The 15567-nt window shown below is 31.8% G+C and overlaps 3 protein-coding genes across 4 annotated transcripts in view; 2 read left to right on the top strand and 1 right to left on the bottom strand.

The window, feature by feature from the left end:
- The first annotated feature begins 120 nt into the window (after window positions 1–120).
- On the top strand, window positions 121–1382 carry LOC108744525 (PIH1 domain-containing protein 1). Its single transcript, XM_025973199.1, has 5 exons — window positions 121–208; window positions 268–346; window positions 403–1016; window positions 1066–1209; window positions 1265–1382. The coding sequence occupies exons 1-5, from the start codon at window positions 146–148 to the stop codon at window positions 1307–1309; spliced, it is 945 nt and encodes a 314-aa protein (XP_025828984.1). The 5' UTR covers window positions 121–145; the 3' UTR covers window positions 1310–1382.
- LOC108744548 (sphingosine-1-phosphate phosphatase 1) lies at window positions 1238–3537 on the bottom strand. Of its 2 annotated transcripts, none has more exons than XM_025973198.1 (5): window positions 3336–3537; window positions 2762–3154; window positions 2457–2707; window positions 2228–2400; window positions 1238–2172 (listed from the first exon to the last, which is right to left on the bottom strand). In XM_025973198.1, the coding sequence occupies exons 2-5, from the start codon at window positions 3048–3050 to the stop codon at window positions 1755–1757; spliced, it is 1131 nt and encodes a 376-aa protein (XP_025828983.1). In that variant the 5' UTR covers window positions 3051–3154; window positions 3336–3537; the 3' UTR covers window positions 1238–1754. The 2 variants fall into 2 exon arrangements, with proteins under 2 accessions (XP_025828983.1, XP_025828982.1); XM_025973197.1 differs by having other exon boundaries at window positions 2762–3068.
- Window positions 3538–4186: 649 nt separating this feature from the next.
- Window positions 4187–15567, top strand: part of LOC108744541 (pollen-specific leucine-rich repeat extensin-like protein 1) — a 107718-nt gene continuing 96337 nt past the window's right edge. The window contains exon 1 of the mRNA XM_018480358.2: window positions 4187–4276. The gene's annotated coding sequence lies outside the window, so the exon portion shown is untranslated. The remainder of the gene's footprint in view (window positions 4277–15567) is intronic.

The following is a 15567-nucleotide window of genomic DNA, read 5'->3' as shown; positions in this document are numbered from 1 at the left end:
TATAGTTACAGATTGAAGAAATATGTACTGTAAGCTGTAAGGTGTATTATATATCTCTAATCTATGATTATTGACAAGCACGCAATAAATGTTAGGTTAATAAAATACTGTGTAATTTGATGTTTTTAAAAAAATTAAAATAAATATGGAAAGTAAACTATTTTTGGATGCTGATGCCTCTATTCTGGAAAAGAATTTAAAGATTATAGTAAGCATTGTAATATAAATGCCAATATATTTATAATTATAATTTTTATCTTTGATAAGAATGACTCAGAAGAAGAACAGTTTGAAAATTTTTTACACCAGACTGCATTGCCAAGCAGAATCGTAAAACCAATGCCTGGTAAACCACATATAACAGACAATATTACTGGTACTTATGACTACTAAATATTTCAGGATTTTGCATAAAATCTAGAGAATTGGGAACAGACACTAAATTGTTTATTAATATTTGTCAGACTGATGCTCTACCTGCCCCTATAGATATTTCTGAAGCAGAATTGAATGAAATCTTAACCACAGATGATCCTTCCCAGTTTCGTGTACCTATGAGCATTGGAAACGTAAGAACAGAAACAGATAAAAAAGGAAACACTGCTAAAGCTGTTGATGTAGCAATAAACTCAACTTTTTTTAATAAGGTTGAACAGAGTTCTTTATTTAAAGATTTCTTAACAGCTGTAGCTTTTGAGGGTGTCAAAAATAAGTATAACATTGCCACAACGGATGAAAGAGTAATTCTAAGGAATAGAAAAGCATTTGGTACTCTCCAAGTACACAGAATACAGCAAAGAGATATTGAAGAGAAGATAAATAATAATAAAGAAAAATCAATTTTCAATAGTATTACTAAAACCAACAATACAAAAGACATTAGACCTCTGATTGAGACAATTTCAAGTACTGAGCTTGAAAATGCTATGACTGGCACAAAAAAGCCACAGTATCGTTTGTACAAGCCAAAAACAGCACAAAATGTTCTTCTAGGAGAATTTAGATTTCCTGATATTGTAAGTTATTTAGTAATAATAACAAAATATTAATAGCAATTATTTTTAGTTTAAATCAGAAGAACTTACTTTAGATGTTGGTGAAGATAGAATTATATTGGAATGTAAAACAAGAAATTATTTATTAGACATATTTCTTCCATGTCTTTTAAATCAAGAACTAGTTCAGTCAGAATTTAACATTGATTCAAAGGTATATTGTATATAAAAGAAACATGGCATTTTTGTAATTATATGTTTTATTTCAGATCTTAACAATAACAATGCCACTGAAGGAAAATGTATGCAGTTAAATTATATTTATTTTAGTAACATAAATTCTGTTTAAAATTTATATTATAATTACAATAATACTAATATAGTATTTGTTATTTCAACATATGCTTAATTTTATATCATTATAGGTTTTCTTTTTGAAAATTTTACTGTAAATACTAGTAATAAATCTTATCACATTATTGCAAACAAAATGGTCTAAACTATCATAAAGCAACCTTCATTTACTTGCTTTTAATTAACTTTCTATAATAGTAGTGTGTATAGTACATCAGATCTTTATTTTGAACCTAATACTATTATTTTCGAAAGGTTAATTAGACAAGCAAAATTAATAAGATTCTTAAAAGTATAAATTAATAAGATATGTAACATGAAATTTAATGTAACAATGGTAACTGACCATTGTTACTTTAAATTTCATGTTACATATTTTCAAAATGTTTCACTGGGACTATGAAGTCATAATTCTGTGCAAAACGTTGGCCTTTCTATTTTTAGAAATTTAAATAAATTAGGGAGCAAATAAATAAGAGAAAATCCAATTACAGCACAAGTGAGGTACTTGCAACCCAAATCAACAAAAGTTTTGTGCTTGTTATCTAATGAATCTTTTGAATTTTTGATTTCAGTGGCATTTTGGCCCAAGAGTGTGCATAAAAATTTATAGGAAACTGATTTTGCTATACTTCTTATGAATAAAAGAAGTACAAATCCCAATGTAGTACGCAAGATTAAACTACCCAACATTGTATAGGATGGCCAAAATATTGCATACGGAGGTATAAGGTCTGAATTGGTCATGTTTCCCGTCTGATAGTTCAGCCATGCTCCTATTAATAATCCAACACATACTGACACAATCATTGTTGTATCACCCCTGTGAAAATATGTTAGTAATTTCAAAGTAATTGAACTTTAAATATAATGGGTACCTTGTTGGTGTCCATTTTCCACTATTAGGATAATATACAATCATTAAAAGAGAAATAACAATCAGAAGAAATGGAGATGTTGGGTTTGTTAAAAAGTAACTGTCTAGTTTATCTATCAGTGGAACTAAAGGAAACATTAACATTATCGATAGTGCTAATCCAGCAAGTACATCCTTAAATGTAAATAATTTAAAAGATTGTTTGGAATAAGTGCTGAAGTAACACATACCAGAACTGTATGCATTCCCAAGTATAGACGGCTTATAGAAACAATGCTGCACCAAACAATGGCGATCACAAAACCAGCTTGTACATTATATTGATAACGGTTCATAGTATACAATATAACAGAAAATGGTATGGAAACTCCTACCATGGCATGTGTGGAAGGCATACCATACTCCAAGGCCCATTTTTTTTGCAATTTTATAACTGGTGGGCCAGGCCTCTCCCATTTAATTATGTCCTTAATTCCCTGACCTTAAAATAGTAAATATAAAATATACATTTTTGCTATTACAATAGGTGACTTACCAATGTACATCACAATTGTCCATACAAGTACCACTCGTCGGCCAACTGCTCCATCAATGTTCCAAAACCAAAATGGTATAAAGGACAAATAAAACATTTCATCTCCTAATTCAGTTCCAAAACAGAACAAATAATACCAGAAATAATTCTTTATTGTATACTTTTGGTTGGTTTGATTAGAAATATTTTTTCTTTCACATAAGTCAACTTCTTTTATTGCCTGAACTCCAAAAAATCTTTGTATGTCAGCCACAAGAGAAGGCCGCTTCAAAAAATTAAAAAGATCCATTTGCCTTCTCTTTCATTACTGAAAGTTCATTAAGAAACTCATTTGTGATTTGCTGTTTTATCATCAACAAACATTTGAAAAATGTAATCTTCATTAAATATAATCTTGAAAATAAATAAGAGTAAGAGTAAGAGTACATATTATATATTTTTACTGATAAAAAATTAATAATTTATGGGTTAAAGTTCAACAGTGTATGTAATTGTAAAGCATAAAATTAATATTAAGAGTGGTGCTGTAAATAAAAACGGTTTTATGAATAGGACAAGCTCAGCGTTAACTTACCAAATTATCAGACAGAAGTAATGTCAGTATTTTAAAATAAATATGTGTAGTTTCAAAAAATTCATTTCATTCAAATGATTTTAATTTTTTCGGTTTTACAAATTCACAGTTACTGACCATAGATAATAGATTTATACTTGATAGATTACTGACTAATGGTTTATTGCTTTTCAAATACAGCATTCTGAAGTTGGGCGCATAGTGCTATAGATCAGTAGTGGGATTTTTTTCTGCAATTCCTTATTTCCCTAAAACAAAAGTTTTCGCCTCACTTTTTTATATTTGTATATTTTATAACTTCTTTTTATAAACTAATTAAACGAAATAATAAGTACTTTTTATTTTTATTCAATTTGGTTTTGTATAAAACTATCTAAAAATAAGTACTCATGCACCTGATTGCAAAAAATTTCAATTCTTCCCTACAATTATTATCTCATATTGCTAAATTTAACGTAAACAGTACAAAAAATTTATAGAACAGTGTTTCAAGGTATCTTAAATACTTATATCAAAACGGATAAATATTACAGTAAGTAAAATGTAGGAGATATTTTCGATTATAAATTTCAAAAAATATATTTTTCTAATTGTAAGTTCCAAACTTTGTTTTTTTCTATAATATTGCCACTCATAAACTTAACAAGTGAGTTAAGTACCACACCCTATTCCAATACACGTGATAATTACTGAAGGGCACGATATTGGTAAAGGGTTGATTCATTTGGTTGGTAACAAGAAGCGTCTAGTAAATTGAATGCTCCAATCCAATCCTCCAATAGCACACTGAAGTTCGCTCTTTTTGGTGGGGAATTTTGGCCGCCATATTCATTATTCGTTGTGCGCGCTTCGAAATCGGGGAGTTGATGTAGTTGGTTCGTGTGGCGTGCCGGCATTGTGTGTTCATTTTTTGTGTTAATATTGGAATAGTAACTTTTCTGGTAAGAATTTTATGTTTTTATCAATTACATAAAGGCTATTCTTTGAAAATATATTGACTTTATTATACAAGAATATTTCAAATGTCGTACTTTTACAAATCCTCTTGATAACTTATTAGAACTACTGCATATATGTACATGTGTATACGTACACAAATGACCGGTACGTTAACCGAACAAAGTAATTTTGTACAATGAAATTATAATGTTCCTTTGTTAGTTTTATGCAGTCCAATTAAGAAAACATTTGTAGGTACGTTTGTTCAAGAATTTCATTGTTCAGTTAAACCAAGTAAATTGTGTTTGATTCATGGAATAATTGATCGGTTATTATTTTTGCAATTTTTCCCTCAATAAAAAAAAAACGCAATTTTAATAGGGATATAAATTTATTTAAATTCAAAATAATGGTTGATAGCAACTCAATTTCTCGGCGAAAAAGTGACGATTTATGTTACGAGAACTGAAAATAGGTGGGTGTATATTATACTTCTTCGACATACGGAAAAATAGGGGTCGCATACAAAGTTTATAGGTAGGTTTGTCTGGCCTCGCATCGAGACAGCTGTTCCCTATGGATCGTTTACACCCATATTCTTTTGTTGTTATGAAGTTAGTTTATTAAAATTATATTTTTTCTCTCAAAAGTATATAGGTAAATGATAAGTATATTTAATATTACGTATATGCTAAGTTTAACGAACCCCCGCAAAACAGACTAAGTAAATTTCTCTTGAAGTCCTTTAAATATGTTGTAAGAAGTGCAAAAGTGTGATTGAAATTTTTATAGGTACCTACGTTTGTTTTTTATGTTAGGAAGATACCTTTTATTAACTTCTACATACGTACCTATAAATCCACTTCACCTGGTAATAAGTGAAAATACTTACGTATGGGTAGAAGGCTTTAGACGTAATATGATAGCAAGTACGTCGATTTATATGTATAGGTACCTATTATCCTTTATTAGGATTGCACGTGTGGTAAAAAAATCCTACACATTCAATTGCATTTATAGTACATTGAACTGCTTTACAACTGACATATTAGTATTAAAAAAAAAATGTTTTTACCACTTCGTTAACACAAAGTTGTAATATATAACTTAAGAGTTTGTTGAATTACAGATACTCCAGTTTAAATAAAAATTACATTGTATTTCCTGTTGTATTAGATAATTTTGAAAGAAAACGTATTTTTAACTTTCATTGTGTTTACTAAATACATTTTAAGAAATACTTTTCTTTATATCTTTGTTAGAGAGTATCTTCATAATTATACATATGCGAAACAAAAAGTTTATCTGAATTCGAAATTTGTACTTCAAACCTAAATTATTTCGTGTTTATTTTACTGTTTACCTTACCACCCAAGATACTACAAACTATACGAATATTGATAGGTGCCTAAGTACTTATGTTTTCTAGAAATTATTAGTTAATCCAATTAGACATTGTCCCGTATTTAATATTTTATTATTTTTCATTGTAACTACTTTCCCTAAAGATACATACCTATACCTATTATAAATATACTCATTTGAAAGAGTTGAATANTAATTATCTTAAAAAAGATAGGTTAAAATCGACGGTAATTACGGGATTCCCCCAGAAAATTCGACTTATCGAAGTTGGCGCAAAATATTTCGTTCGAGTAATCAAGACAAATTTACACGCATTTCCTACTTTTGACGCTATTGCTAATCAGTTTGATTCGACTTATCAAAAATTTGAGTTATCGAAGTTCGACTGTATTGTTTACAAATACAGCACAGTTGTGTCAAAACATTAGCTTCTTCAGGTGTTTAAATGCATTTTCTGCTGTTTGCAATGAAGAAAGGTCTTTTATTCCATCCATTGCAAACTTATTAATCTTTAGCATTAGTTTAAAGATTAGCAGAAATTGAGTTTAGTTTCATTTTTACGATGCAGTTATTGAGTATTATCTGGGGTACAGAAAGGGACATTGGGTACATTTTATCCAGAAAAAACTACTGTTCCAGAGGGTAGAAAAAATTTAGTTTTATGTGGTCGTCGATGATCTTTGACCCGTATTTAGGGCATCAACGCGAGCGACGCCGCGGGTAAAAGTTAGTGGGTATATAAATATAATATTATTCGCTAGAAATATTTATTACACATACTAAAACTCTTGTAGATAGACAAGGGTGGAAAGGTACGTTAAAAAAGAAATTAGTGCCTAGGCTACAGTAAAAAGAGGGTACAGATAATAATTTTTAATATTGAGTTCTGGTGTAGAACGGTGATTTGATAAGTTGTTATTACTTCTTGGTAGCGAATAAACATAATTAATATCATCTGTCAGTTGCTGAAATTGACTTGTGATTTCTTATTTCCTTTTGCAATAAGAATTCACAAATGCCAACATAATTTAATTTCAAATCAGGGCAACATTGCCATTCAAAAAATTAGCCTTCTAGAGGTGTACAATTTTTTGCAACTCCATACAGCCAGAATCGACCAGAATCCTTTTTGGAACATTCATTTGAAATAATAAAAATTAATTAGAAGAGGTAGGAATGTTTTCGGAACAATTATCAATTTTAGTTACTTACAGGAAATGTTGGGAAATGATTCGATTAGTGTCAATATGTTTATTATCTTTATAAAACTAGTTATCATTCACACCCAAAATTTAATAAACAATAGTTTTTCCTCCCAGCTTAAAGTAACGAAGATGTTAGTGAAAAACTGTCTTGGATGTTTTCGCACTGCCTTTTTAACAACAAACAGTATTTTCATACCAGATATTATTTTAACTATAAAACAATAAAAAATTGTATAATAAATCGTTTCACTTCCTCATTATCGTTTGTTAAAGCCTTATGGACATTTTCTACAATCGCAATTTAACGTTGTTCCGCTGGATTGACCTAGCTTAACAAGCTATCGGTTGGTTGTTGGGCTGCACGTTACACATTGTATTATTAGTAGGTTTGCTTGTATGTACATACATGAATGTAACGCAAGTACTATTGGTTTATCTATTGGTCTACCTTCATACATCCCGTACATAAGTTATGTACATAAATGGTGGACGTACTGATGCAAATGTCAATGCACTTAAATTATTTTGGCACTCAATTGCTAACACGTTTTTAAAACGATCTTGGTGTTATCTAAAGGGTCTAGCTAGCATGCATTTAGCAACATATTTCGACATCCTGTACCGCAATGGTAAAACATGAAATTATATGAAAATTTAGGTCCAGAACTAATTGATAATTCCATCGAAAAGATTGTGCATATCATTCAGCTAATGACATTTTTAAATAAAGTTAATTTAAAATTCTGTTTAAAATTTTATCGATGTTTCTATTCCAGACTTCGGAAAATCTGCTTCATCGCTATTGATCCTTTTACTAAATTAAAGAAAAAAAAAACAATTTTTACACCCACTCCCTGTGCCTCAACCCCGTCAGTCTCAACTTTCACCACTACTTTTTTGGGATTATTTAAAGTCAGCCCTAACTCATCCACCCTCCATCAACCTTACTTGAGGGAGCGTCCCACCATCTAGACATTTACCATTTTTATTTTTAGCTTCCACCTCCCACGCCTACCCATCAACCCTCCCACTAATTATCAATAGGGACGAAGTCTTTGGATCTTTTCCTACTCCCTCCAATTCCCACCCCCGTCCAGACAGACTAATATCCCATTTGAACATTACGAAACCGAATGTTGTCTTTCATAAATTTTGGTGTAAGTAATAATGAAAATAAAAGAATAGTTTTACTTACCGTTTTCTTAAATATATATTTAGTTATCTTGTCAACACTCGTATTACTTACGAGTCGCTACTGATTTTTGTTTTATTTCAAGTTTTTTTTAAATTTTTGATAAAACTTTTATAATTAAAGGATAATAGCATTGAGTAGTTTGGGATAACCAGAGATACATGCAATACAAAAGCATGCATAAGTCGTTTATAGTATGTTAAAGATGTTTCATCATAAATTTGATAGTATAATCGTAGAGAAAGCGAAGTATAGCAATTTTCATCGTCTCTATTTTGGACGTTGTTACATAAATGCAAACTTTTTTACTTTTTTGTATCATTACTGCTATTTTATATCTAGCTAGCATGGAATTTGAGTAGTATTCCAGTTATAAACAGCGTCTGAGTGTAAACATGAGATATAACGGCTCGATACTTTTTAAACAAAACACGTTTGAACAACATTTATTATTGACGTTCCACGATCCCAAGAACCATAATAATGTCGTTCAAGTGATAACAACAACATTGCAACTGTAGAGAAATCGATTGAACTTTAAAAAGTAATAATACACAATCACAGCGTAAGTCCATCATATAAATCTACTGCTATTGCGTGTATTTTATTTCTTCGGGCTTAAGGGCTTGGTGCAAAAACGTCAGCTCGCACTTCTTTTGAATGAATTTAACTTGTACATCTTTTGGTACCAAGTCCAAGCATCTCCTTTTAATAACTATTATAGTACTGCCTGGAAACCCCAGAGTTTCTTATTAAATTTTCGAGGAAACAAATATCGATGGCGCCGAGTTGCTTTTGAGAATTTTGCTATTTTCGTTTTTTACCGAACAATGTGGTTATTTTCAGGTTTTGCAGATACTAAAATGCAAAATTGTTTAGTCGATGCAGATTAAGATATAAAACGTCTTAATAAATGTGTAATAAAATGGTTGCGTTTTGTTTGTCATTAGCAAAAACGTTTGCTAAATGTTTATCGATGTACATCACGTTCATCGTCAGTATCAACTGTTAATGAAAAATTGAATGCTTTACAACAATTTGTGTGTAGGTTTCCACGAATACAACAAGAAATGAAGTAATATAGAGAGAGGAATATGTGGTGGTATATGTGATGCCTGTTTTCATTTTTATTCTTTTGCCAGTTTGTGCTCATTTTAAAGGGTTCTTTTGTTTGTTTGTGGAATGTTGGAGAAGTAAAACAGTCGAAGAAAGCTCTTTTTAAACGGATTTTGAGCTTTAAAAGTCTAGGTGTTTTTTTTGCGTTGACTATGAAGTGCAACTGTTTCGTTTCTACTGTTGCTATAATTGTTTTACTTTTGTCTAAAATACTCTGGCTCATTTGGTAGGTATACGTTTATTAAGAATTTATTGCTTTGTTATTATCATATCATATACGTTAAAAACTAGATACTTAAAATTTAATTTCTACGCTGTTTTATATTCGTTTTGTATAAACAAATAAACTTGTGTGGCCACATGGTACATAAATAGGTACGTTAACACCAAAAAGTTCTATTAAATATTTTGGTATACCGTGAAGGGCTTGCGTTGTCGTCTACTGTGGTATTTCATTGTAATAGGATGCACCACGAAAATAGGTTTGGGTCAAAAGTCACAAGTAGATCATCATCGTCAACAAAGAATTATAACGCTTTGATGGTGTAATACCTATGTTAATAGCCGGTCCTCTCAGCGGTTTCGGATCTGATAATTATATGGGTCCGCAGCCCGATTGCCGGTCTATCACGAGAAAGATTAATAGTCTCCAAAAAATAACGAACACTTGTGTTAGTTGTTCGTTTATTTTGTAATCTTCGGTTTAAACCAACCGTTATTCATGTTAATTGTTACCAGTGGCGTACATCATAGATGTAGGTATTTCTGATTTGCTTACTAGGTCGTTGTCTGTGAAATTCATGAATATCTATTTTGTTCCCTTCAAAGTAATCTCCACCAGATATTAAACACTTACCAACGTTTTTTCCAATCCTCGAAGCACTTCAAAAAATCATTTTTTGTGATCTGGTTCAGCTCCTCCTTCGATGCTGTCTTTATCTCCTAAATCATAGTGTAGCGCAGTCCTTTCATGAGCCTCTTCAGTTTCGGGAACAACAAACAGTCACAGGGGGTCAGATCTGGGGAATACGGTGGCTGCGGCACTATTAGTGTGTTGTTTTTAGCCAAAAATTCGCACAGTATCAGAGGGGGAGGGGTTATCATGATGCAAAAGCCAATTTTTGTTCATCCACAAATCCGGGCGTTTTAGGCGGATTGCTTCGCGCAAATTGCATATAACTTGTAGGTAATATTCCTGATTGACCGTTGTACCCTGTGGCAAAAACTCATGATGCACTGCGCCCATACAATCGAAGAAAACGGTAAGCAAAACCTTCACATTCGACCTAACTTGACGTGCTTTTTTCGGTCTTGGTTCTACGGCAGCTTCCATTGGGATGATTGAGCTTTGGTTTCCACGTCATAAACATAAACTCATGATTCTGGAGCAAATTTGGGTCGTCGCGGACAGAGTCCAACAGCTATTTTTCAATGATAATGCGATGCTGTTTCGTCTCATGCCCAAATCATTGGTCAAAATCGAATGGCAGGAGTCAATTCAGGTCATCAGCAATTTCTCTAACGATGATTCGACGATTGGTCAAAACTATTTTCTTCACTTCATCAATGTCTGTTGTTGACGTGCTCCGGGCGTCCGCCACACTCTTAATCGTTCACATCTTCTCGGCCCTCTGAGAACATTTTGTACTACCGATAAACGTTGCTTCGGTCCAAGGTAGCTTCACCATATGTCACAGTCAACATTCGGATAATGCATAGGGTTGCTTGTTTCAATTACTGTTTTCTAATCTGAGAAATTACCAATTGTTTTTGTTGGAGACAGTTGTTCGTTATTTTCGTCTGATTTGTTCGAGCCTACGCCTCTGTTTCTTCTTGCTCATTGTGTTGTGGTTCTACCAAAAGAGAAGATCGGTATCTTTCACAAAAAAAAAACAGAATAGATTTTGTTCTTATTCGACTATCATAACTGGATGAACGTTTTAGTAAATGTTGTAGAGTATGATTATCTAATTAATTCGATTTAATGCCGTCACCACCGTAAAACTGCTTTCACAGTTGATTGACTTTTGTATTACGTATTATCAAACCTGAAACCATATATTTAATACATATACTCCTGCGTATGTACATAGGTAAGACATGACATAGGATAATTCGTACAAATATTAATTATTAAATCCACTAATTGTTCAAAACATTTTTGAATTAGATTAATTTAGGATAGTTTTCAGAGAAGCAAGTGGTTCACAGGTTCACCAAAATATCAAAAACTCTGCGCTAATAATACGGTTTGTTAGTGGATTTTATTGTCGGCTAGCAGAACTGGGTTCGGATACCAGTAACATGTACCCGTATATCCGATGCGAATATGAGAAAAATTTCATAATGTATCCTATATTTTAATCCAGATAATCCTCTAAAATTTAAAGAGAAAGTTTGTGATTCAACAAAATTTAGTTTGCCAAATAATACCTAATTTTAAAAATAAATAGATACCCACGACCGTTGCATCCAGAAACTACCTGTCTGCGAGGTAGTTTACGAATTTCATTTCACACCCCTTTACCAATTTCGTCATAATTACTCCAAAAGTTAATAAAATCAAATAATTTTAAATAACTGTACTCATCAAACACAGAAAATAATTTTTGTTTTTAAAATACCCAATCAGAGACTTTTATGTAATTTCACAAATGACTCCAAATCCGGAACTGTCTACCCCCAAAAGCACCTCGCACTTAATTACTGAGTTTTAATTGAAACATTGGTCGAAATTGTAATGATTACTTCATCTGCAAGGTATTACAAAATAAAAAAATAAACAGCTTCAACCTGAAACTTGGAGAAGTTTAAACTGTTATCACAAACTGTCGTTTAGCGTACATTTGAAAACAAATTCCGTGGGCCAGCAAACAGGCGCAATATATTCTATTTTTGGGAACACCTTCTTTTCATTCACAATACTAGGGTGTGACAGACGGGGACGGGAATTCAGTTCTTTGTCAATTTTTTTTACCAAAAATGGAACTCTATAAAAGAACTAAATTAATTCTTAAATTGTTAATTGTCGAAGACGTTAAATAAATAAATAATAAAAGTATTGCTTAAATATACAGTCGAACTTCGATAACTCGAACTGCGATGTGACACATAAAAACTTCGAGTTATCAAATAATACTTCTTTAATTAGTATTTCTTTGTGAATGAACATTTATGTATTTACTTCAGTAAAAATTGGTTAAATGTTACATAAGTGCCTTAATATCTATGCTTTTCAAAGGAATAACAAAAATTATGAAACAGTACTANAAGAAGCACATATACATATGACGATAAGGTTAAAATATATTTTTCTGCAGCGAGACAATCTTCTCAGTCAGAAGGCAGATCTGGGAATCGTCATTTATGGTGCTAGGGTTGTATTCCCGGCGTTTCATCGAGAGTTGGTCACGGCTCTCTATAAACAGCCATATTGATATATTGTAGTAATTGTGTTACAAAAGTAAATATATAATATCCAATATTTTCGATAGTTCTGCAGCACCCGTAACCTTTGACTTGAACGTTGCTTCTCTTTTTCCCTTTCGGAGCGCCCTGTATGCAAAAGCCGGAATCCATGATTCATAGTTCGGAATTCCCAAACAAAACATCTCCGTTTTACGCAGTTTTCTGTGTCATTGGCAACTGTTGAGCTCGTAAACTTTCAGTAATCTAATTAAACACATTTGGAATCGTTTCAGCCAAAAATGTGGAATACACACTTTCACTTCCCTTGTGTGTTCTTTAACAGTTTTCCAAGTATTTTATTATCTGTTAGTGACATTGTTGTGTTCGTTCGTAAGACACGTTCTAGGATGTTCTGAAATTCTTAATTGCTTCAGTTGTCCAACTAATTAAATAAGTACAATTTTTTTTAACAGTCATAACCCGTCAAGAAGTTAATTTCTTTATTGGTACCATTTATTATTAACACAGTGACTGATTAGAATCGACAAATGAATCAAAATAATACTTAAACAGGAAACTGTCGTTGATGTGAGTGCTTGAGATAGAATTGTTACTTATTGTCATGCTTATTGAAAAATTGTCATTGGTGTGTTCTGCAAGAGAATTATAACGATTATATTGGCATTGTAGTCTTTGTACGTGTTGAAATGTCACAACTGTCAACACTTCTGCAATAGAAGTAGGAATAATCGAAGGATTTGATACAGAGTGTTCCAAGAAATAGCCGCAGCAATAAAAGATCCCCAAGGACTATCCAAAAATTCTCTTATATATGTATGTTAAACCATTTTGAATGGTTTTAAAGTTTTTGTACTTGACCACCTTTTATGGTGTCGTCAGAATCATTATTGTAAATTTTCTCTGAATAATTAAACGACTAACGTACCTAATAATTCAGATTTATAAATCTTATAACTTACCGTAAGAATCAAATCAATAGAACAGACGAGATGTTTTGAATCCCATCATATTTCTTGAAACACTCGTCTTATACAAAACTGAAGTTACCTACTTTTATTGTGACTTTTAAGTCATCATGTTAAAGGATTAATTGTTCTTCTACGTTTTAAAAACACTAGATAGCATCGCCAAGATATATATATTTATATGTTGCAGCCAGTTTGAAAACCTGGCATTTTCTAAAACGGCTGAGCAACTAAAAATATAGCCTAGGGTTTAACTGAACGTTTAGGTCCTCTGCAGTCCTGCTTCTACCTGACACTTTTAGCCTTATCGGTATTTGTGGTCATCGTCATATCTTCATAATGAAAAAACAACATGACTAAAACAATTTTTAAATTTTCATGTATAATTTAAGCAAAGTTGAATTTTAATGCATAATTCGTGCAGAAGAATTCGCTTATAATGATATCGAAGGAAAATGACAAACACGTCATAGGTACTAAGCGGGCGTCATACAAAGCATAGTCTTAGAAAATAAACAACTTTCTATTTTGGTTAGTTATTAAGTTTAATAGAGAGAAAATCTACAAATTGTATATATTTATTAAAAGAAAAAGTACAATGAATTGTAATATCAATATACATAAGGTCAGAAAAATTAGCGAAAATGTTATTAGTAATCATTTGGGTCACTATAGCCGGATATGATTTCTTGAGAATCACTCATAATAAACGATATGTCATTTTAAACGGAGCCATTATATCGAAACTTTCCTAAAGCAAACCAAACGTAACACTGCAATTACTTCGTATTAAGCGGTTGATCAATATAGGCGGAGCCATAATAAATGAATTCCACTGTAGATATAATTTATAAACCTTTATGCTACTATTGTGAATATCATTATAAACAATATCTACTGTGGTTAAGTTTCAAACATAGAGACACAACCGCATCAAAATAATTGCAAATTTCTTATGAAAATTTAAAATCTTTTTGTAGTGACTATACAATTCATCACATACAATTGTAATAATATTGTGGTTGTATTATTCCTGTTAGTAGCATATCCAATTTGATTTTCGTCTTTCTTTCCAGTCCCCCCGATGTTATGGATTCCTCACCAGTTGGTAGGCGCTCCATTGGCATATTCTGTAACACTAGAATGTTTTGCTGAAGCTCATCCAAGTTCGCTGAATTACTGGACTAGAGAAGACGGCCATATGATCCACGAGTCGAAAAAATATCACACCGAAAACATCATTGGCAACCCCGCTTATAAAACTCATATGCGTCTTACCATCAATAACATACAAGAAGCAGATTTTGGAGCGTACAAGTGTGTAGCGAAAAACCCTAGAGGTGAAACGGACGGCTCAATCAGACTTTACAGTAAGTAATTCTTTTTTTTTCTCTCTGTATAATTAAACTTGGAAAGCAAAAGCTTCATCAAGTTGATCTTTTGTAGCTTGATCTGGAATGTTATTTTCTAACGGTTTGAAATTAAAAAATAATTTCAAAGTCTCTATTTTTCTTCACTTCTTTTGTAATATGCATGAAAAGTAAATAAAGAAACTCAATACAAACGGAAATATTCGAGAATTAATAACTGTAGTCTTTTTAATGTCTTGACAGCCAATTTAAAAATAGCCCCTTTTGTAGGAAGGTTACGTTTTTTTACAGCTTCTTTTTCGTCGCGTTCATTTACTTGGAACTTAAAAACCATTAGAAAATACTTATTCAAAGAAATTTTGTTACTTATCTTTTTCTAACAATACGAAATTTTAAGGGAAAGTCCCCCGGGCAAAAGAAGTCATTCTCATCAAAATTTTAATGTCAATATTTCCAATTTCAGAAACGTAAAAGCACAAACGTTGAAGGTCAATAATTTAAATGATATCTAGTCGTAAACAAAAAAAAAATAGTAAAATGTTTTTAGTTTCAATTCGAAATAATGGCAAAAGTGGACGCTAAAGTTGTAACGTTATGAGATATAAAACGCTACTACGAACTAAAAAACGTAATTTCATTTTTGTACCGTCT

This window comes from Agrilus planipennis, unplaced genomic scaffold, assembly GCF_000699045.2.
Source record: "Agrilus planipennis isolate EAB-ADULT unplaced genomic scaffold, Apla_2.0 scaffold28, whole genome shotgun sequence".
NCBI lineage: Eukaryota > Metazoa > Arthropoda > Insecta > Coleoptera > Buprestidae > Agrilus > Agrilus planipennis.
This window is presented reverse-complemented; position numbering and strand designations above follow the sequence as displayed.